Consider the following 24166-nt stretch of genomic DNA (forward strand, 5'->3'; position numbering starts at 1 on the left):
GGTCACACCAACAGTTAATGCACTGGAAACATGTTGTCCAAGAGTAAAATATGACTAAAGCAGCAGCATTTCAACCAATGGATGGCTAATAAAATTTTAAAAATTTCTATGGTCAAACCTCTCAAACTAGACTACGGAATTATTCAAATTCGGTTTGAGTTTTTTTTTTTAAAAAAATTGTAATTTCATTTTCTAGATTATCATACTCTGGCCCTTTAAGAATTCGAATATTCGCCAAGTAAAACCTGCCAAATTGGTGTTTACGTCAATGAGAGAGGTCCAAGGATCAATTTGGAGATCGGGTTTGATCGAATCGAATTCTAGTTTTTGGGTAGTTTAAGTTTTAAAAATGTGATTTTATTAATACATTTCGGCAAGTCAAATTTCGAATAAATTAGAATTTAAGGGAGTTTAAAAAAACTCACATGAATTCGAAATTCGACCCTTGATAAATGTGCCTCTTAATGTCTATTAAAGGAGAAAGAAAGCTACTGAAGCAGTTTATTGCCAATAGATTAGCGACAATAGTACAAGCTATAACGCTATATTTATTCTGTAGAATACTTTACCATACAGCTCTAGAAGCTCTCTCTGTTTGTTTAGGATTAACAACTACCATATTAGCTTGGTGTGACATCACTTCCTGCCTGCTCACTCATGGCTCAGATTATAGCAGGGAGAGGGGAAAAGGAAGGGGAAGAGAGGAGCAAACTGAGCATGCTCAAGCCCTAGCCCTGTAGATTTAAGATGAAAACAGGAAGTCTGATACAGAAGCCCATGTGTACACAATCGAGGGAAAGAAATACTGTGTTTCTTTTGACAGAGGACTCAGAGCAGAATTACTTTGAGGGTTTACCGGTGTATTTATATAGACCTTTCTGATAAAGCTTACTTATATTTAGCCTTTCCTTCTCCTTTAAGTAACCAAATATTGCATTTTCTAAAGACATTTGCATAAAAAAAAGATGTCATTACTGGTCCGGCTCACTTTCGTTTTGCAAAGTCTTCATAGACAAGCCCCACAGTGTCATGCTGGTGTATAAAGGGGCATCAGTGTTTTTGTAAACATTCGAGGCTGCACGGTTACCCGCGGGCTCAGCGCAGTTATCCAGAGCTACTAAGGAAGATCGGATCATGTTAGAATGCAGGTTTTCTTCGGTCATTGCGACTTCCACTTCTGCGACTTCTACTTCTGGGAATGTATAACAGTGCGCATGAGGTTTGGAGCCCTGATCGTCGGTCAGTTTTTTGGCCCCATTCAGTTCATGCTGGTGCATAATGGTCGGCAGTTTGCAATACGTACTTATGGTACCACCCTCAGTTCTGGTATTTTCCACTGAATGACAAGGATCGGGTATTAAAGTAGCAGCCGTGCCCTGGGTCAGCGTTTCCATATTTTGAGATTTTTCTAAGCTTGTTGGGTTGGGCGGCTTATCTGGTGCATTCTGGTCATTCTCGGCAGCCTTACGGTGCGTCATTTTATGGTGCCTCAGGACAGCAGAACGGCTGAAGTTTTTACTGCAAATGTCACAGGTGTATGGCTTTTCTCCTGTGTGACTTCTAACGTGTCTCTGTAAATCACCAGAACCTGCAAACTTTTTACCTAGGAAATGAAAATATTTTTTAAAAAAATAAATGTAATAATGTCTAAAAAAAAAAAAAAAGCTAACGTGTAGGATTTCCTGCACTTAACTTCACGTGGTATCTGATCATTTGGCCCACAATGTAAAGATAATATTTGCGTGGTCATTCACCTTCCACTATACCATTTGTCTGTCTCCTCTTTATTTTAACTTGCTCATGTACCTGCTGACATAAGGGCTCATTTTTAAGTGAAACCCCTCTCAGCCTGCAATATAATTTACTCCTCTTTCAGCAAAAAAGATAACAGTGGTATGTCTTTCATTTCCCAGGAGTACTGGGGTGTTTTCTGAACAAAGATTTTTTAGTGAAGCAGCATTCAGTTGTATTTAATTAAATCAAATGTGAAAAACTGCCTGTGCAAAAATCTGGGTAACTTTGTCATTTTGCTAATTTGAATGCATGTAACTGCTCAATACTGATTAATGGCAACACCAAACTGATTGGATTAGCTCGTTAAAGGGATACGGTCATTGGAAAACATGTTTTTTTTTCAAAAGACAGTTAATAGTGCTGCTCCAGCAGAATTCTGCACTGAAATCCATTTTTCAAAAGAGCAAACAGATTTTGTTATATTCAATTTTGAAATCTGACATGGGGCTAGACATCTTGTCAATTTCCCAGCTGCCCCCAGTCATGTGACTTGTGCTCTGATAAACTTCAGTCACTCTTTACTGCATGGAGTGATATCACCCCTCCCTTTTCCCCCCCAGCAACCTAACAACAGAACAATGGGAAGGTAACGAGATAGCAGCTCCCTAACACAGATAACAGCTCCCTGGAAGATCTAAGAACAGCACTCAATAGTAAAAGCCAAGTGCCACTAAGACTGATTCAGTTACATTAAGTAGGAGAAATAACAGCCTGCCAGAAAGTAATTCCATCCTAAAGTGCAGGCACAAATCACATGACTGGGGCAGCTGGGAAACGGACGATATGTCTAGCCCCATGTCAGACTTCAAAATTGAATATAAAAAAATCTGTTTGCTCTTTTGAGAAATGGATTTCAGTGCACAATTCTGCTGGAGCAGCACTATTAACTGATACATTTTGGAAAAAACATGTTTTCCCATGACAGTATCCCTTTAAGCCTTGAACTTCAAAGGCAGGTGTGCCCAATCATGAGAAAGGGTATTTGAGGTGGCCAATTGCAAGTTGTGCTTCTGTTTGACTCTCATTTGAAGAGTGACAGCATGGGATCCTCAAAGCAACTCTCAAAAGATCTGAAAACAAAGATTGTTCAGTATCATGGTTTAGGAGAAGGCTACAAGAAGCTATCTCAGAGGTTTAAACTGTCAGTTTTAACTGTAAGGAATGTAATCAGGAAATGGAAGGCCACAGCCACAGTTGCTGTAAAACTCAGGTCTGGCAGGCCAAGAAAAATACAGGAGCGGCATATGCAGAGGACTGTGAGAATGGTTACAGACAACCCAAAGATCACCTCCAAAGACCTGCAAGAACATCTGTACATCATTCTACAATTCAGCGCAATTTGCACAAAGAACATCTGTATGGCAGGGTGATGAGCAAGAAGCCTTTCTGCACTCACGCCACAAACAGTCACTTTTTGTATGCAAAAGCTCATTTACACAAGCCAATCATTGTGGAACAAAGTGCTTTGGACTGATGAGACAGAAATTGAGTTATTTGGTCATAAACAAAAGTGCTTTGCATGGCGGAAGAAGAACACCGCATTCCAAGAAAAACACCTGCTACCTACTGTCAAATCTGGTGGAGGTTCCATCATGCTGTGGGGCTAATTCAGGGATGAATTCAACTCAATATCAACAAATTCTTCAGGATAATGTTCAAGCATCAGTCACAAAGTTGAAGTTACGCAGGGGTTGGATATTCCAACAATGACCCTAAACACACTTGGAAATCTACAAAGGCATTTATGCAGAGGGAGAAGTACAATATTCTGGAATGGCCGTCACAGTCCCCCAACTTGAATATCATGGAAAATCTATGGGATGACTTGAAGCAGACTGTCCATGCTCGGCAGCCATCAAATTTAACTGAACTGCAGAGATTTTGTATGGACGAATGGTCAAAAATACCGCCATCCAGAATCCAGTGTCCCATTACATAGTGGGAGACAATTGCCTGAGTTAATAAATGAATGTTGAATAGAAAGAAATGATCCCATAATCCTTTGATTGGACTAGTTAACGGGAAATATTTGCAACTTACCACAAGTTGAGCAGTTGTAAGGTTTCTTGCCTGTGTGACTGATTCTGTGCTTGATGAGCTTCCGGTGCATATTGAAGGACTTGCCGCACTCATCACAGGTGTATATTTTATCTGACACATGGATTTTCTCATGTTCTTTCAAGTTACTAACATTGCTGAAACCTAGCAGCACAGAGAAATGAATGAGACAGGTCTAGAGGTCGCACCATTTATTCTGAGACCAAAGGCCTTTTTCCTGTTAGTACAAGACTTATGTCAGTGACATACAGTGAAACTTCGATTTTAAAGTACCCTGATTTTAAGTTTTGCAGCATTTTACATTTTTTTTTAAGTGGTCCTGCCAATTTAGAATGCATTTCAATGGTTGCATTTCCCTGATTTTAAGTAATGTTTTCCTGGATTTCGCATCAAAATGTTGTCCTCTATGAATGTTATTATTTCTGAAATAAAGGTTTAAAATACTAACCAGATGTATATTTTGCCATGGTTCTGCCTGTAAATTGTCAATTCCAATTAGTCTGCCCCTTCACCAATCACTTATTGTTTAGGTTGTTGTTATTGCTTGCACATGCCCCCTATAGTGTAACATTAACGCTGCAATGTTTAACATTTGTTATGAAAGGAAAACTATACCCCCAAACAATGTAGGTCTCTATAAAAAGATATCGCATAAAACAGCTCATATGTAAAACCCTGCTTCATGTAAATAAACCATTTTCATAATATTATACTTTTTTAGTAGTATGTGCCATTGGGTAATCATAAATAGAAAACTGCCATTTTAAAAAAATAACGGCAGCCCCCTGGGATCGTATGATTCACTGTGCACACAAACAAACCATACATGTTAGGTCACATGAGCCAATTAACAGACAGAGTTCTGTCTTGTGCTTCCACACTTCTTCCTGTTACAGTTAAGAGTTGCTTAAGTGTTAATTTTGGGGGTAAACTTTTCATTTGATACAGTAAATATTGTATCTCAATTAAAATAGACTCCTGTGCTTATATCCTTTCAGTACTTGAAGAAAAAGTTAAGTTTCCCTGATTTTACATTTTCCCGGAGTTTACATCATTTTTTCCTGGTCCCCTGAAAAATGTGGGTTCTACTGTATGTCATAGGTGGGCGCTATTTAATGAATAAGATATTAACATGAAATAACATGAAACATATCGGCATCATTCCCTTACATTAGGATTGCCTAATGGTACATTGAGGTTAAACTAAGGTAGCAAAAAACAGTGTACATTTATGACTAGTAATGGTCAGTCTCCAAGGGAATATTGCAAGCATTGTACGTTTTAACAATAACTGAAACAAGAAATTAAAATCCCAAACACAACAAAACATGCAATCTGAGTGAAATATGGAATAAAGTATCCCTATGTCGACTACCGTATATACTCGAGTATAAGCCGAGTTTTTCAGCCCCCAAAATATGCTAAAAAACTCTACCTCGGCTTAAGCGCAAAAACAGCCGCCGCCGTCTAAGAATAGTGGCCGGTGTCCAAGAATAGTCTCCAAGAATATTCGTCGGTGTCCAAGAATGGTCGCCGGCACCTCCAATGGGAGCAGAAACCCTAAATTTTTGGATTGAAATTTACCAGAAGCTGCTGCATTTCTCACCCTAGGCTTATACTCGAGTCAATAAGTTTTCCCAGTTTTTGGAGGTAAAATTAGGTACCTCGGCTTATACTCGGGACGGCTTATACTCGAGTATATACGGTATGTTGTCCGTGCTGTTACTTGAAGGGGTCAATATCCGGGGCGGATTCTTTATACTTGGGGAAGGTTGTGGTAGAATGGATTTGAGGGGTCAGTTAATCAGATCCAACTAGGATGACCAAACTCTTAGATACTTGTCTGGGCAGCCCCGTCTAGTATAGATCAATTTGTAGAGGAGTAGGGACTCAGGACTTCCAAAGTAAGCTCTGGATTTGAGGTAGAGTCCTGCGCGGAACCAATTTCTAAGACCTGGACCCGACGCGAACCCACAGCCCGCTACCCAAAACGCAACTTGCATATTTACCCACTTTGATCCGCTACCCGAACTGGACTGGCAACCTGCCGACCACCATCAAACAGGAAGTGATGGTGCTACAAACCAGAAGTGATGTCATCAAAAGTGGGCGGAGAAACAAGTTTTGTAAAACTTTAAAATCCTCCCCTCATTCCGCAGGGCGCCCTTTTTCTTGCGGGTAACCCGCAGGTACCCGACCCGCTGCAGGACTCTAATTTGAGGGGTCAGTTAATCAGATCCAACCAGGATGACCAACATTTTATATACTTGTCTGGGCAGCCCAGTCTAGTATAGATCAATCTGTACAGGGGTAAGGACTAAGGACTTCCAAAGGGAGCTCTTGTGAGGTTTTGGGTTGTTTCCACTCATTGTTAATACATTTCTTGGCATATGCTAGCAGTATAGATATTAGAATTCTTTCTGCTTTTGTTGGGGCTAGATCCTGTACCTGATTGAGCAAGGTTACCTGGGGATCTAGTGAAATTGGCAGGTCCATTATTTGAGATATAAATTGTTACAGAGGACCAGAAGTGGTTCAATTTAGTACAAGCCCAGACCATGGGAAAAAGGTGTTCTGGGGACTGGTGAAACATGGGATACTCGTCTACATATATATGGGAGATTCTATGGAGCCTATTTGGCATGATATAAGCCTTATGTGATGAAATGTGTATTTAACAGGAGCTCTTCATAATCCCATGAAATAGCAACACAATTAAAGCACAAAGAAAGTGCATTTTTTTCCTGAAAGGACTACTGGAACGGCAATAAAAATTAGTACAGGTATGGGATCCATTATCTGGAGACCCCTTATTCAGAAAGCTCCAAATTACGGAAAGGCTATCTCCCATAGATTCCATTTCATCCAAATAATACAAATGAATCCTTATTGGAAGAAAACCAGTCTATTGGGTTTATTTAACGTTTACATGATTTTCAAGTAGACGAGGTATGAAGATCCAAATTACAGAATGATGAGTTATCTGGAAAAGCCCTGGATAACAGAATTGGATAACATTTTGGCATGCCCCAGTGAATTCCCTTTCCTTGTCTTGTTAAAAGGCACCAATGCAGCGTTGTGTTGTCTGTTGAAGATGTAGATTTTACGACATCATTCCCCTTCACTCACCTTTAAATAGAAGCCTATGGTGCTGGAGATATATTTGTTACACACATAATATACTGCATTACGCAGTATTGCATTATTTGTCCTTTGCTGCCCTGCTACAACAGTAGTGAAATTACCTCGGCCGCAGATATCACACAAGTGGGGTTTTTTGCCAGTGTGGATAACAATGTGGCGCTGAACATCAGCCGAAAATGTAAATCTGGAAAAAAATAAAAATAGTTTCTGATTTGCCAAAATTGGTGCACATGTTATGATGTGTTGGATACAGAGGGCTTTATTAATTGGTGCCTGAGGCCCAAACAGATGATGTGGGTCAATATTTATATACAGTAGAACCTTCATTTTACATCTCCTAATTTAAAGTCTTACCTCATTTTACATTGTTGTTTTGTGCTCCCACCTATATATTATGGATAATACATTTCCTTGATTTTACATTTTCCTGGACCCCCTGGAATGGGGGTTCTACTGTAAATGTAAAACGGTCTTACTTATGGCGATTCAGCAGAGCGTTAAACTGTTGAGTTTCCATTAAAAAGTTACTGCTGAGTTACAATGAGTCCAGCATAGGGCAAGTAAAGTAGTGTAACTTGAAATCAGAGCAAAAGATGTGGGAGGGGGATAGGGCTTATTATTATTATTAATTATTTGTCTTGAATCTGAGTGTTAAACTTTGAATGTGATTTGTGAGGAGGACTAGGAGCCAATGCAGGAATTTATAAAGGGGAGCAGCTAAAGAGGGGTGATGAGAAACATGAAAGAGTCTAGCAGCAGCGATAAGAATAAATTTATTAAAACACCTGCAAGGACTAAAGCTGGCCATAGATGTTTTACTACTTTTTATTAATCTGAATGGTTAGTTGCAGGTCGGAAGATTGTTACAAGCGATCGTTCCGCCGACACGGGCTATAAGCTGCATGTCTATGGCCATATTATTATTTTTTTTTTTCAAAACACATCAGTTAATAGTGCTGCTCCAGCAGAAATCTGCACTGAAATCAGTTTATCAAAAAAAAAAAACAAAAAAACAGATTTTTTGATATTTAATTTTGAAATCTGACATGGGGCTAGACATATTGTCAGTTTCCCAACTGCCCCCAGTCATGTGACTTGTGCTCTGATAAACTTCAGTCACTCTTTACTGCAAGTTGGAGTAATATCACCCTCTCTCTTGGGAAGGTAACCAGATAACAGCTGCCTGATAGATCTAAGAACAGCACTCAATAGTAAAATCCTTCCCAGAGACTATTATCCCACTGCTACTATAGGCACCATCTCTCCCTACTATACCTGCTATCCCACAGCCACAGTCCCTTCCCAGATACTATTATCCCACTGTTACTATAGGCACCATCTCTCCCTACTATGCCTGTTATCTCGAAGTCACACTTCCTTCCCAGAGACTATTATCCACTGTTACTATAGGCACCACCTGCCCCTACTATACCTGCTACCCCACTGCCAAACTCCCTTACCATAGACTATAATCCCACTATCCCACAGTCACAGTCCATTCCTAGAGACTATTCTCCCCACTGCTACTATAAGCACCATCTCTCCCTACTATAACTGCTATCCCACAGCCACTTCTCAGATACGGTTATCCCACTGTTACTATATGCACCACCTCTCCTTACTATACCTTTTATCCCACAGCCACACTCCCTTCCCAGAGACTATTATCCCACTGTTACTATAGGCACCATCTCTCCCTACTATACCTGCTATCCCACAGCCACAGTCCCTTCCCAGATACTATTATCCCACTGTTACTATAGGCACCATCTCTCCCTACTATGCCTGTTATCTCGAAGTCACACTTCCTTCCCAGAGACAATTATCCACTGTTACTATAGGCACTATCTCTCCCTACTATACCTGCTATCCCACAGCCACACTACCTTCCAAGAGACTATTATGCCACTGTTACTATAGGCACCACCTGCCCCTACTATACCTGCTACCCCACTGCCAAACTCCCTTACCATAGACTATCATCCCACTATCCCTACTATCCCACAGTCACAGTCCATTCCTAGAGACTATTCTCCCCACTGCTACTATAAGCACCATCTCTCCCTACTATAACTGCTATCCCACAGCCACTTCTCAGATACTGTTATCCCACTGTTACTATATGCACCACCTCTCCTTACTATACCTTTTATCCCACAGCCACACTCCCTTCCCAGAGACTATTATCCCACTGTTACTATAGGCACCATCTCTCCCTACTATACCTGCTATCCCACAGTCACACTCCCTTCCCAGAGACTATTATCCCACTGTTACTATAGGCACCATCTCTCCCTACTATACCTGCTATCCTACAGTCACACGCCTTTCCCAGAGACTATTATCCCACTGTTACTATAGGCACCATCTCTCCCTACTATACCTGCTATCCCACAGTCACACTCCCTTCCCAGAGACTATTATCCCACTGTTACTATAGGCACCATCTCTCCCTACTATAACTGCTACTTCCCAGGCCAAATACCCTTACCCAGCAGCCACATGCAGCCTGCACAACCAGGTGAATATGTGATTCATTATTCAAGTTTTTTCCGACCTACTCTTCAGAGCACCAGTATGCGTAGGTGTAACGATCGCTGCCCGGAGCAGGCCCAGGAGCTCCGGGCGGCGCGTCCTCTCCTGCCGGCGTCGCTCCCAAGATGGCGGCGCCCATGGCCGCCACGTGGGTAAGCGGCGCCAGCGCGATGACGTCAGTGCGCCGACGTCGGCGCAAGGACGTCAATGACGTCATTAAGGCGCCAAATTCAAATAAAAAGCCTGTTTAGACGCCAGGATGGCGCCCAAGTATAGGAAACCTTGCCCTAAGTATTTCCTGGGTTCCCTGTGTGCTAATATTCCTTATCCTGATCCTGATTATTATCCTTGACCCCTGCCTGGCCTTTGGACTTTGCTGTTATCTGCCTGCCCCTGAACTCTTGCCTGGATTCTGACTACTCTCTGGATTAACCCCTTGGACACCGCGACCTTGCACCCTCAAGAAGGCTTCCTCCTTGATCCCGACTACCTCCCTGGAGGGAGCTCCCGGCTCCCTGACATTATACTTGGGCCATGGATCCTACTGAGGAAGCTACGCCTGATGTCGGACGAGCGCTCCGCGGACTGGCATCCCGCATGGAGGAATATGAAGCCCAGCAGTACCACATTGCACAGGCACTCGATACCCTTCTCTCCCGAGTGCCTCCAGCGCCTCCTGCTTCCCAAGCGGCTGCAAATCCTCCCTTGGCGGACGTCTCATCTAACACAGGTTTCTCGTCTGGTGAGCCTCGTATTCCGCCTCCTCCTCGCTTCAGTGGGGACCCACAGGCCTGCAGAGGTTTTGCTACACAGTGCCAGATCCAGTTCGAGTTTCAACCCTCACACTTCCCCAATGAACGTTCCAAGGTGGGGTATGTAATGTCTCGTTTGGTGGGCAAACCGCTTGAGTGGGCAACATCTCTTTGGGAGAAGAATTCTCCACTGACTTTTGATGCCAAGGCTTTTCTGCAAACATTCCGTACTGTGTTTGATGCCCCGGGTCGGGTCACTAATGCTCCTTCTCGTCTCCTGCAACTCCGACAGGGAAACCGCAGCGTCAGTGACTATGCTATTGACTTTAGAACTTTGATGGCTGAAACTTCCTGGAATGACGATGCCTATAAGGCCGTATTCTATCAAGGTCTGTCTATTCGCATTAAAGATGATCTTGTCTCCAGGGAGTTCCCTGATCTGCTGGAAGATCTGATTGCACTGTCCATTAAAGTGGACACTCGTCTCAGAGAGCATCAAGTAGAGAGGGAGCATTGTAAACGATTTCAACCCGTGTTGGCACCTCGCTTCCAGAGACCTCTCTTGCAAACTCCAGCTGCTCAAGCTCCTCCTTCTCCTCCGGAGGAACCGATGCAGGTTGGAAGGGCTCGTCTCTCTGAACAAGAAAGACTCCGTAGACGAATGGCTGGCTTATGTCTGTATTGTGGCGGACAGTCTCATTTTGCGAATTCTTGTCCAGCGAAGCCCACGAGTTCTGTTCCCCGAGGTATATCTAGGGTAACACATGTAGGGGGCACTACTCCAAAGTCTCAAGAGAACACTCACAGGTTTCTCCTTCCTTTACAGATTCGCCTAGCCACTAAGACTATTGTTGGCTCTGCTTTCATTGACTCTGGAGCTGCTGGGAACTTCATGGACGCTCTGTTCGCCAAACACTTGGAAGTTCCCTTATTCCCATTGTCTACTCCTCTCCGAGTCACAGCCATTGACGACAGACCCCTGGAGGATGAATTTATCTCCATGACGACTGGGGAATTGCCTGTGCAGGTTGGGACATTGCATAAAGAAAGACTTTCGTTCCTAATTATTTCCTGCCCATCCGTTCCAGTTGTGTTGGGTCTTCCTTGGCTGCGCCTGCATAATCCTTCCATTGATTGGTCCGCAGGACAGATTTCCCGTTGGAGCCCATTTTGCCAGCAGCACTGCCTTCCTGCTGAACCCCTCCGGAGGGTGAATATCTCTTTGTCTGATCTGAAGACTCTACCCCCCTTTTACAAGGAATTCGCTGATGTGTTCTGTAAGAAGTCTGCAGAATTCCTTCCTCCACATCGACAATACGATTGTCCTGTCGATCTCCTGCCTGGAACCATGCCCCCTAGAGGTCGTACTTATCCTCTCTCTCCAGCGGAGACCACTGCTATGAAGCAGTATATCCAAGAAAATCTTCAGCGGGGGTTTATTCGCCCTTCTACCTCTCCTGCCGGGGCTGGATTCTTCTTCGTGGAAAAGAAGGATGGAGGCCTTCGTCCTTGCATCGACTACCGGGGTCTTAATAAGATTACGGTTAAGAACCGGTATCCCTTGCCCTTGATTGCCGAACTCTTTGACCAATTGAAGGGGGCTAAAATCTTCACTAAGTTGGATCTCCGTGGGGCGTACAACCTCATTCGCATCCGTGAGGGTGATGAATGGAAGACGGCTTTCAACACTCGTGACGGGCACTATGAATATCTCGTTATGCCCTTTGGCCTTTGCAATGCCCCTGCCGTCTTCCAGGAGTTTGTTAACGATGTGTTCCGGGATCTCCTAGGAAGGTTCGTAGTCGTGTACCTGGACGACATCCTGATCTTTTCTAAAGACCTAGAAAGCCATCGCTCCCAGGTGAAGGAGGTACTCTCTCGTTTGAGGAAGAACTCTCTCTTCGCCAAGTTGGAGAAGTGCGTCTTCGAGGTGTCTAAGATCCCCTTCCTAGGATACATTATCTCTCCTGAGGGATTTGAGATGGATCCCGTGAAAGTGTCTGCCATCCAGGAGTGGCCTCTCCCGCTGTGTACCAAGGCAATCCAGAGATTTATCGGATTTGCTAATTACTATCGGCAGTTCATCCGGGGGTTCTCTTCCCGCATTGCACCTATCCTGGCCCTCATCCGGAAAGGGGGTAAACCCAGCTTGTGGCCTCCATCTGCCATTGATGCTTTTCAGTCCTTGAAAGAGGCCTTCACGTCCGCTTCTGTCCTCCGACACCCCAATCCTGAACTACCCTTCTGCATCGAAGTTGATGCTTCTGAAGTCGGAGCCGGAGCCATCCTGTCTCAGAGACACCCCGCTGATGGGAAGTTGCACCCCTGTGCTTATTTCTCCAAGAAGTTCTCGTCCGCAGAGCAGAACTACGATGTCGGGAACCGAGAACTCTTGGCTGTTAAACTCGCCCTTGAAGAATGGCGTCACCTCTTGGAGGGTTCTCTGATTCCTGTTCAGATTTACACCGATCATAAGAATCTCGAGTTCATCCAGTCCCTCAAGAGGCTAAACCCCAGACAGGCAAGGTGGGCTCTCTTCTTCTCTCGATTTAATTTTATCTTGACTTATCGCCCAGGCTCCAAGAATCGGAAGGCCGATGCCTTGTCTCGTAGCTTCACTCCGGTGGACCGCTCTCCTGAGAGACAAGAGCCAATCATCCCTCCAGTCAAGATTATTGCCTCCCTGTATCCACAGTTTGCCGACCAAATCCTGGCTGGTCAGTCTTCTGCTCCTTCCGGTACTCCCATTGGGATGGCATTTGTTCCTCCTGAGCTGCGTCTGCCTATCCTGCAACAGACCCATTGCTCCAGGCAAGCCGGACACCCTGGCCCAGCTAAAACTCTTGAACTCTTACGACGCCTGGTCTGGTGGCCTGATATCCGCAAAGATGTGAAAGACTTTGTTGCTGCTTGTAATGTTTGTGCCACATCTAAGTCAAGCCACTCCCGCCCCAGTGGGTTACTACAGCCCTTGCCAGTTCCTTCCCGTCCCTGGACCCACCTGTCCATGGACTTCATTGTCGAACTTCCTCCCTCCTGTGGGAACACGGTGATCTGGGTTGTCATTGATCGTTTCTCCAAAATGGCCCATTTCATCCCTCTGAAGAAGTTGCCCTCTGCGGTGGAGTTGTCCCAGCTATTTATCCAGTACATCTTCCGCCTGCATGGTTTCCCGGTGGAGATCGTCTCCGATAGAGGCACACAGTTTACTGCCAAGTTCTGGCGTTCCCTATGCAAAGACCTGGGAATTGTTCTTCAGTTTTCATCTGCATACCACCCGCAGACGAATGGGGCAGCTGAACGTGTCAACCAAGCCCTGGAACAGTTCTTGAGGAACCACGTTTCCCTTTGTCAAGATGATTGGTCTGATCTCCTCCCGTGGGCGGAATTTGCTCATAACAATGCCTGCCACACTTCCACTGGAAGGTCCCCATTTATGGCGGTGTATGGTCAACATCCTCAAGCCTTCCCACAAGACTTTGTGTTGTCCGATGTTCCGGCCGCTGATGACCATGCAGCCCACATGTCTGCTATTTGGGCCGCAACCAAGTCCAATCTGGAGAAGAGTGCTCTGGTTCTTAAGACGTTTGCAGATCGTAGACGTAGACCTTCTCCTCCCTACAAGGTCGGTGATAAAGTCTGGTTGTCTTCCAGGAACATTCGGTTGAAGGTACCATCTCCTAAGTTGGGTCCGAGGTTCGTAGGTCCTTTTTCCATCCTGGAGGTGATCAATCCTGTGGCTGTCAGACTTCAGCTTCCTCCTGAGATGCGAATTCCCAACGTGTTTCATGTCTCCTTGGTGAAACCCGCTACCTCCAACCGCTTTTCTGTTGTCCAGCCTCCTCCTCCTACTATCTCTGTGGATGGTCAACAAGAATATGAAGTGGAGAAGATCCTTGACTCCAGAATCTCCAGGGGGTCTCTTCAGTACCTCATCAAGTGGAAGGGCTTTGGCCCTGAAGAATGCTCCTGGGAAGGATACTCTGATGTCCATGCTCCTCGTCTGGTGAGGGAGTTCCATTCCAAGTTTCCCCAGAAGCCAAGTCCTGGTGGTCCGGAGGCCCCCCGTGAAGGGGGGGGTACTGTAACGATCGCCGCCCGGAGCAGGCCCAGGAGCTCCGGGCGGCGCGTCCTCTCCTGCCGGCGTCGCTCCCAAGATGGCGGCGCCCATGGCCGCCACGTGGGTAAGCGGCGCCGGCGCGATGACGTCAGTGCGCCGACGTCGGCGCAAGGACGTCAATGACGTCATTAAGGCGCCAAATTCAAATAAAAAGCCTGTTTAGACGCCAGGATGGCGCCCAAGTATAGGAAACCTTGCCCTAAGTATTTCCTGGGTTCCCTGTGTGCTAATATTCCTTATCCTGATCCTGATTATTATCCTTGACCCCTGCCTGGCCTTTGCTGTTATCTGCCTGCCCCTGAACTCTTGCCTGGATTCTGACTACTCTCTGGATTAACCCCTTGGACACCGCGACCTTGCACCCTCAAGAAGGCTTCCTCCTTGATCCCGACTACCTCCCTGGAGGGAGCTCCCGGCTCCCTGACAGTAGGGTTCAGGTTGTACTTGTATCCCTACAAATGCTCAGTATATACTGAATATATATTAATGAAAAATAAATAAGTGCAATGCATACCTTTTGCCACAAATCTCACATATATAAGGTTTTTCACCAGTGTGCCGACGTAAATGAGTCTGAAGATTGCCAGCCTACAAAATATTAAATTAATTAATGTGACACACAACAATGAAAAGTTGTTCAATGGAAATATCCCTACTATACTTGCTATACTTTGCTTTTATTGTACAATGCAGAGAAAATAATTTTACCTGTGAGAAGTGCTTCCCACAGATGCTGCATTCAAAGGGTTTCTCACCTAGAATACATGAGAAAATAGTATTAATACAAACTCAATGGAAAAAGCAACGTTTATTAAAAAACCATCCTCCTCCTAAACAGACCCATTGGGGACCCCTGATACTGTTATAACTGGGTAGGCAAATAGGGCCTTATTTGTGGTCCCCAATGTTGCAGTTCGGGATGGGGGAAGGGAGGCCTCGGGGGGGGGGGGGGTTTAACAATGATATCTAGTATAGGTCACTCTAAAAACAACTGGACTTGCTGAGTAATCAATGAAGACGTTTCACTACTCATCCGAGCAGCTTCTTCAATTCAACTATGACCTGGATGAATGAAAATCTTCATAGTCATATTTAACAATGATCTGTTCCAATTTGCCTGAAAATAAAGTATGAAAATGTATACACTGAATGGATTCGCAAAATGATTTCCATTTCATTTCATTGCAAAATAACTTAATAAATATATACTCTAAGCAGTTTACAGCCCACAAAGTACATTCCCCTCTGACATATTTAACTCCTTCTCTGCCAGCGGTAAAGGTGGCCTCTGGGATCAATAAACTAATGAGGAAAACTTTTGATTTACTTCTCTGAATACTTGCTCCTCCATTCTACCAAGGTGGCCAGAAACGGTTATGGCAATTCTTTTCTGAGATGGAATCCAGTGCGGAAAAGAAACTATAAATATGAAATATTTAATAAATATTATATCCCCAATATTTTTTTTCAAGCAGTACCACTTGTTAAAAACAAGTGCATATGCAAATTAAGGGTGGAAAGGAAAATCACATGACTTTATCACAAAACAAGGAAGTGAAATATTTTTTCCCACTTTTTCCTTTCCCGCCCCTAATTTGCATATATGGATTCATGCAACTTCGTTTTATCAACATACACTGTAGCAGACAGCACCAACAGGAATATTTGTTTAAAAAGCCTTTATTGTTTGGCTTGAAACGTTGTAACTGTCCTGATCACAAAGCCTAAGAAAAGCACAATAGAGGCTTTTTAAACAAATATTTCTGTTGGTGCTGTCTGCTACAGTGAGTGTTGATATTCAAAGTCGTTGGAGTGGACACCGAATGACGTGCACCTGATTACTAAATGGGAGATTGGAGTTCCTGGTGAGTGCTGGCTTAATTGTATTTTTCATGCAACTTCGTTATCAGCAAGTCATTAACAACATTTTTGAATTATTTGCATAAAATTGATCTCTTGGGGGATAGCTTTCCTGATATTGGGTACTAGATAAGACACCAACAGTACTCTAGACTTCCCATTTTTGAGCAATGAAAAAAGTTGAAGATTAGCACTACTGAGGCCAGCAAATACAACACACTACACTTCCCTGTGTATAAAAATGCAAAGAATCATTTCTTTGCACACAATAAGCAGAAATAGCAGAGATATATTTTTACATGAGAAAACAGATTTTCCGTTAATGCATGCCAAACTTGTAACCAGTTTCTTCCTGCTATTAGTTTGCACCTGAACCCTTTACCTCACTATACCTGTATGAGAACGTTTGTGCTGTTCCAGATTGCTTGGGTGTCTAAAGCCCTTGCCACATATATCACAGAAGTAGTGTTTGTTGGTGGAGATTACTCCCTCAGCTGGAGCTAAAGTGTCACCGAGACTTTCAAAAATCCCACTCGCCGATTCCTTTTCCAATAAACCTCTGTCACGGGCTTCTAACACCTTTTCCCCAGAACACACAGACTCTGTTGTACTTTGCAAGGCATTCTCTGGTTGAGAAGATCCCTCGGCTGCTTTTTGTGACCGGAGCATATTTAATTTTTTTAAATGGACTGCTTTTTTAAGCTGCATCTGTTCTGGAAACTTTAGCGCTGAGTGTTCAGAGTCCACGTTGGTGACAAACGTATGGGAGAATGCAGGCAGAGGTTCCAGAGGAAGAGGTGATAGAGATTTGGATGGCTCCAAAATGGGTGCGGAATGATTGAAATCCCAAGGCTGAGTTTCTATGGCATTTTGATCCATGCACATGTTCGGAGCTGTGGCCTGTTCTATGCTGGGTGCTGCCGCTTGTTCTAAGTTGGCGGATGCTGCCGCTTGTTCTAAGTTGGGTCCTGCCGATTGTTCTAAGTTGGTGGATACTGCTTGTTCTAAGGTGGGTGCTGCCGCTTCTTCTAAATTGAGTGCTGCCGCTTGTTCTAAACTGGGTGCTGCCGCCTGTTCTAGGACCTTATCAGCGATTTCCTTGTAGAAAAGCTTGCTATAAAAGTCTCGCAACTTATATGGCTGATTTAAGTGTTTCAGCTGAATTTCTTTCATTTCATTTAAAGGAGTCAATGCAGCTTTCGATACCTCATTTAAAGGGGCAGTCTCCCTAAGGGTTTGCACCACATTGGAATGTCTCTCTTCTGTTACAATGTCCTGAAGTAACGGAGGGCTGAGCTGCTGATTTGATATAGGATTAGAGTACACGCCGGGGCATGTGCTGGGGAGAGACAAAGGCCCACTGCATGGTGTAGATGAGGCCGGCTCCACGGGGTTGGCCAGTTTTAAGAAGCTGTAGCACATACTCAGCACATTTTGCACTTGAAGACACTGTGCAACGTCCAACATCACCTGTACGTTGTCGTTATTGAGGTCCAAATGAGAGGTGTACATAAAGTCGAGAATTTGTCCAATGCCACCAATGTTTTTAATGTCCAAATGAAAGACATCGTTTTTCTGGCTTGAAGCATTCTGGAACAATGATCTGTCAAAAAAAAAAAAAATAAGACGCCATGAAGTTCAACGAAGAGCAGTTATCATGAACAACAGTGCCTTTCTAAATCCATGTAATCTGTGGTTTAGCCAAAACGCTACCCATGTTGGCTAAAGTGTCAAAAGCACTACGCCATTTAGCATAATCCTAGATAATTATGTTTTGTAAGCTATACAGCTACACTTTCCTGCTACAGATAGAAGCAAGTTTACCAAAACTGAATTTACTGATTCGTCGGTGATGGGACACAAGCATATAAACCCTCCATAATGTTCTGAGGGTGAGAGACTAACAGAGCTCCTCAGCCATGCCATATGGTTGTACAGGTATGGCATCCGTTATTTGGAAACCTATTATCCAGAAAGCTCGAATTACGGAAAGGCTTTCTCCCACAGACTATATTATAATCAAATAATCCAAATTTTTAAAAATGATTTCCTTTTTCTATGCAATAATAAAACAGTAACTTGTACTTGATCCCAACTAAGATATAATTAATCCTTATTGGAAGCAAAACCAGTCTATTGGGTTTATTTAATGTTTACATAATTTTCTTGTAGACTTAAGGTATGACCATCCAAATTACGGAAAGATCAGTTATCCGGAAAACCCCCTAGGTCCCGAGCTTTCTGGATAACAGGTCCCATAGCTGTAAAACATACAATAAGCATTTTTCGCTATATATGTGAATTATAGCGCCAAGAAAGTGAGAAAAATATTTCAAGCAATGTGCTAGGTGGGAAAATAGGTTGGGTAGAGTCTCTTTCATTCATACTCTAGCCCAGTGATCCCCAACCAGTAGCTCGTGAGCAACCTGTTGCCCCCCAAACCCTTGGATGTTGCTCAAAGCAGGTGCTTATTTTTGAATTTCAGGCTTAGATGAAACTTTTGGTTGCATAAATAAATAGTTGTATTGGCAAATAGAGCCTCCTGTAGGCAGCCAATCACAGCCCTTCGTTGACATCCTTGGGAACTATTTTCATGCTTATGTTGCTCCTCAACCCTTCTTACATTTGAATGTGGCTAACGGGTGAAAATGTTTGGGGATCCCTGCTCTAGCCTTTAGAAGGATCCCCTAACGTGACCACAGGAAGAAGACCACAGCCCTCCATCCTGATTGTGTAAGAAGTACTGCTGGGCTGGGACTACTTTGGGGGGAATGTTTGTCAGGAGAAAAGTAGTGCACATTGTTTTCTATCAACGCTGACACACTCCTATGGCTTTTCATAGGAACGGCAAGAAAAAATCCGATGGCACGCAGGACTCCAGGAAATCTTCAAAATTTGTCAAAGGGGTTTTATTCCCCGAAACGTTGCACTTACAAACCGCTTTGCAAGATTTCCTGCAGTCCTGTGTGCCATCGGATTTTTTCTTGTTGTATCTTGCGGTGAGGTGGCCGAGCCTCTACCCTTGTGCACCAGGCGTCTCTTTCATTCTGCAGGGTGTGCAAGGTCCTGCACTGTTCTGAACCTTTTCATAGGAATGGGCCAGCATTGCTTTATGGAAATCAGAATATAGAGCTGGTACTTACCTGAAGTACTGGCTAAATGCAGCCAAGACATTTTTATGTGCTTTAAAACGGACTCCTTTCACCACAAGCATACAGTCACAGAGCAGTCCCTGGATCCGCTGTTCATGCAGTTGCTGGAGGAGGTGGCAGCTGTGATTGGCTGCATGGTCCATACTGGATATGAGTTGCAACTGCCAAAAGAAAAGAAAGCGGTCAATTGGGTTTATACACACTAAACCAAGATTGGCAGACTTAGCATGGCACCCAGACCTCACCCATTTTGAGCATCACAAACTGAAATTATGATCAGGCTTACATAATTGTGAACAAGACAGGTTTGTTCTAACGAAATCCACCATGTGTTGCTGCTCTCTTTCATAAATTAGGCAACACCAGTCTGACCAATAAAATATATAAAGAGAGGATAGGATGGAGCACGCAATTCAGCAGACTTTGCTGCAAAATATTTATTAACACGACATGTTTTGGATCTCCATGGATCCTTTTTCAAGTGTAGTGTAGTGTCTCCAGAGGAGGCTTCCGTCTTTTAGAGACTTGGTATTCTCTCTGAGAACCAGGAAACTATATAAGAAGAACTATGATGGCAGCATTATACAGCACAACGGTATATTTTGTTCTTGCACAATGTTTTTTTTAATGCAATATCGTGTTCTTTCACATAATGGTTACTGTTAAGGTTGCAGGTAATAATGTTAAGCTATACTTATGGAGCTTGATCACAACCATCCTATTTACAAGGAGCAATGAAATCAAGCTTTAATCACAGGACATAAAATGTAATAAAAAATAAAGTAAAGCACAGGAGTTCAGGGCGCCGACCTAGTCTGCATAACACTGGAATCAAAAGGAAACCTTTATTACATTTCTGAAAATAAACTAGAAAACGACTGATGAAAAGGCACGGTATCACAGAAGACAAGGGCACATTCAAAAGGCAAAAAAGCAGTGAGATAAATCCATGTCATTTATAAACAAGATGGGCTTTCAAGCAAATATTGGACTAAGTTTCCTTTCCCTTCACTCTCAAAAACCCCAACATTACCATTTTCTTAATTCTACCCTCTCTATCCACCATTATTCCGGAATCATTCGTGATATACTGCTCTCCTGAGAACCATTCATACCCAGAGATGCTTAAAGGAACAGCAACATCAAAAAATTAAAGGAATAGAAATATAATTCAGTGTTGCCCTGGTAAAACTGTTGTGTTTGCTTCAGAAACACTAGTATTGTTTATTTAAATAAGCTGCTGTGTAACAATGGGGGCAGCCATTCAGGAAAAAAGGTTCAGGTTACACAGCAGATAAGCTCTGTAGAACATAATGGTGTTATCTGTTATCCACTATTTAACCTGTGCCATATAGTCTTTTGTCAATTTCCACCATAGCTACACAGCAGCTTATTTATATGAACTATAGTAGTGTTTTTGAAGCAAACACATCAGTTTTACCAGTGCAGTGCAACAGTACATTATATTTTCATTACTTTAAAGGGGAAGGAAACCTAGTCGGCGCAAACCCCCCACCCGTTTGTTGCCCACCCTCCCTCCTCCCCCCTGGCCTACTCATCCCGCTGGGCAAATGCCCCTAACTTGTTACTTACCCTTCTGCGCAGGTCCAGTCCAGGGAGTTCACAGACGACATGCGCAGTAGGATCATTTCGCCGATACAGACCTACTGCGCATGCGCCAAAAGTCACGTAGATCGTACCGGCGAAATGATCCTACTGCGCATGCGCCGTTCACAGTAGGAAGAAGATCGCGTGGAAGAAGATGTCGTCTATGAACTCCCTGGACTATCAGACGCTGCCCAGCGGGACGGGTAGGCCAGGGGGGAGGAGGGAGGGTGGGCAACAAACGGGTGGGGGGGGGGGGTGGGTGTTTTTCGCCGACTAGGTTTCCTTCCCCTTTAAAACACTTTCATTTTTTTTTTGAGTTACTAATCCTTTAACTGGTTGCCTATGACTGGTGTTCACACGGAGCCTGAATTCAAGGGGATCTACCAGTTTATTGCTTGAGAAGGGACTGCATTGCTGTGATCATGCAAAAAAAATGGCAGTTTTAGAGATACACAAGAGGAGTGGAGCAATATATTGGACTTTTTTTTTAAAGGGTTGTTCACCTTTGAAGGGGTATTTCCCCTTTACGTTTACTTTTAGTAGGTTATAGAATGGCTAATTCTAAGCAACTTTTGAAATGTCCTTCATTATTTATTTTTTTTTATAGTTTTTTGATTATTTGACTTTTTCTTTTGACTCTTTCCAGCCTTCAAATCGGGGTCACTGACCCCATCTAAAAACAAATGCTCTGTAAGGCTACACATTTATTTTTATTGCTACTTTTTATTACTCATCTTTCTATTCAGGCCTTTCCTATTCATATTCCAGGCTCTTATTCAAATCCATGAATGGTTGCTAGGGTAATTTGGACCCTAGCAACCAGATTGCTGAAATTGCAAACTGGAGAGCTGCTGAATAAAAAGCTAAATAACTCAAAAAAAACACAAATAATAGTAAAATGAAAACCAATTGCAAATTATCTCACAATACCCCTTTCTACATCATACTAAAAGTTCATTTAAAGGTGAACAACCCCTTAAAGTTAACAGTTATAGAATGGCTAATTAATTTTTTTTTTTTTATAAATAAAAAATTGTATTATTTGATGCGTTTTGAAAAAAACTTTCTCCCATGACAGTATCCCTTTAACTTTTAGTATGTAATATAATGGCCAGATCTAAGCGACTGGTCATCATTATTTATTGTTATACTTTTTGAATAATTGGCTGTCTTCTTCTGACTCTTTCCTGCTTTCAAATGGGGGGTCGCTGACTCCATCAAAAAAAAAAAAACCAAATGTTCTGTAATGCTACAAATGTATTGATATTGCTACTTTTTATAATTCCTGTTTCTATTCAGGCCTCTCCTATTCATACTCTAGTCTCTTATTCAAATCAATGAATGGTTGCTAGGGCAATGTGGACCCTAGCAGCCAGACTGAATTTTTTTGCTGAAATTGCAAACTGGAGAGCTGTTGAATAAAAAGCTGGGACGGTAACCAGATAGCAGCTCCCTAACACAAGATAACAACTGCCTGGTAGAGATAAGAATAATTGTAAAATCCAAGTCACACTGCCCCACACCCATCCTAGGGTGTAACCTTAATAAGCGGTGAAAAATTGCCAGTGACAGCTTTGCAGCCATCACAACAGTTCGCCAGGCGAAAATTCATCAGACAGAGCGAATTTACTAAAATTCGAAGTTGAGTCCAGGGTGCCAAACGCTGGCGAATCTTCGCTAGTGTTACTTCGGCAATGCGAGGAAATCAAACGGAAGATGCGCTAGCGTTCAAAGCTCAACTTTATTAGACGTCTTCGCTTAGGCTAATTTGCATTTGGCGGGAAATCTAAAGTTTCATGGACATATATGTTGCAGTAAATACATTACACAAGTCCAGGGAACCTTAATAAATAAAATAGAGCTGTTATAATGCCCTACACATGAGCCCACTGTATAGTTTATGTTCCATATGTTAGAAAATGTATGGGGGAACCCGGGTACCCCAGCGTTTTTTGGACTTAGAAACTTTTTCCACTAAAAAATATGATGTCAATAACCAGGGCTGGACTGAGAATTAAAATAGGAACTGGCATTTCACGTAAACAGAGGCCCAATCAGCCCCTACCAGCCCACTAAATACTAGGGATGCACCTAAATACACTATTTTGGATTCGGCCAAACCCCCGAATCCTTCACGAAAGATTCGGCCGAATACCGAACCAAACCCTCATTTGCATATGCTAATTAGGGGTAGGAAGGGGAAAACATTTTTTACTTCCTTGTTTTGTGACAAAAAGTCACGTGATTTACCTCCCCGCCCCTAATTTGCATATGCAAATTATGATTCGGTTCAGCAGAAGGATTCGGCCAAATCCGAATCCTGCTGAAAAAGGCCGAATCCTGGCCGAATACCGAACCGAATCCTGGAGTCGGTGCATCCCTACTAAATAGTGACTTTCTATGGCCCTTATAGCAGCCCCTCTGGCATTTGCCAGAACCCACAGATTGCCAGTCCGGGCCTGTAAGTAACAGAAGATTGAGGAAGATCTATACACTCCAGTGCACTTCCCTGGTCTGAGCTGGTGAAGGCAAGTCTGGCGAAAGAGGTAACGTTCAGTAAAAGCCACATCTTGCGGAGTAATGTCCAATAGACAAAGCGAAAATTCGCCTGGCGATAGTGCGCGAATCACCGCTTGCGTCTGTCTCCTTCGTTAGCGAAATGACGCCTGCGCCCGTTAGTAAATCGACGAAAGCCCCTGAAAACGGTAACGCTGGCGAATCTTGGTTAGCGTTAGTCACTTCAACCTTTAGTAAATCTGCCCCCTTAAGTGCTGTCTCTTTCTGAAATCACATGACCAGGCAAAATCTTTTGTACAAGAGGTAAATGTGACCTTTAGATTGTCCAATAAAGGCAGAAGCAAGTTTTCTGTACTCTGGGACTCAGCCTACAGGTTAGGGATGAATAATGAGTTACCCTGATGATTTATGAGGGTCACCATATAACAGGATATCCCTTCCTCTCTATACAGTGGAAGGAGCCGGTAGTAGCCATTAATACCTTATGTAAATACAGACTTGTTTCCTCGTATTAACAATGAGGACATTTACCTCAAGGCAGTACGACTGAACCCTGACAACGCTGAGTGGAAGGCGCCTCACTTACCCACTATGTTTACAGGAACTGGAACACCATGACCAAAGCA

General features: G+C 43.4%; 1 protein-coding gene across 1 annotated transcript; it reads right to left on the minus strand.

Annotated features, from left to right (window-relative positions):
• Positions 1-782: 782 nt before the first annotated feature.
• On the minus strand, positions 783-24151 carry zbtb49.L (zinc finger and BTB domain containing 49 L homeolog). The gene is given in 8 exon segments (NM_001092536.1): positions 783-1603; positions 3835-3996; positions 7098-7180; positions 14918-14991; positions 15112-15158; positions 16656-17866; positions 19407-19576; positions 24127-24151. Coding segments are annotated over 7 exon segments (2361 nt in total). The 5' UTR covers positions 19559-19576; positions 24127-24151; the 3' UTR covers positions 783-971.
• Positions 24152-24166: the final 15 nt, after the last annotated feature.

This window comes from Xenopus laevis, chromosome 1L, assembly GCF_017654675.1.
Source record: "Xenopus laevis strain J_2021 chromosome 1L, Xenopus_laevis_v10.1, whole genome shotgun sequence".
NCBI lineage: Eukaryota > Metazoa > Chordata > Amphibia > Anura > Pipidae > Xenopus > Xenopus laevis.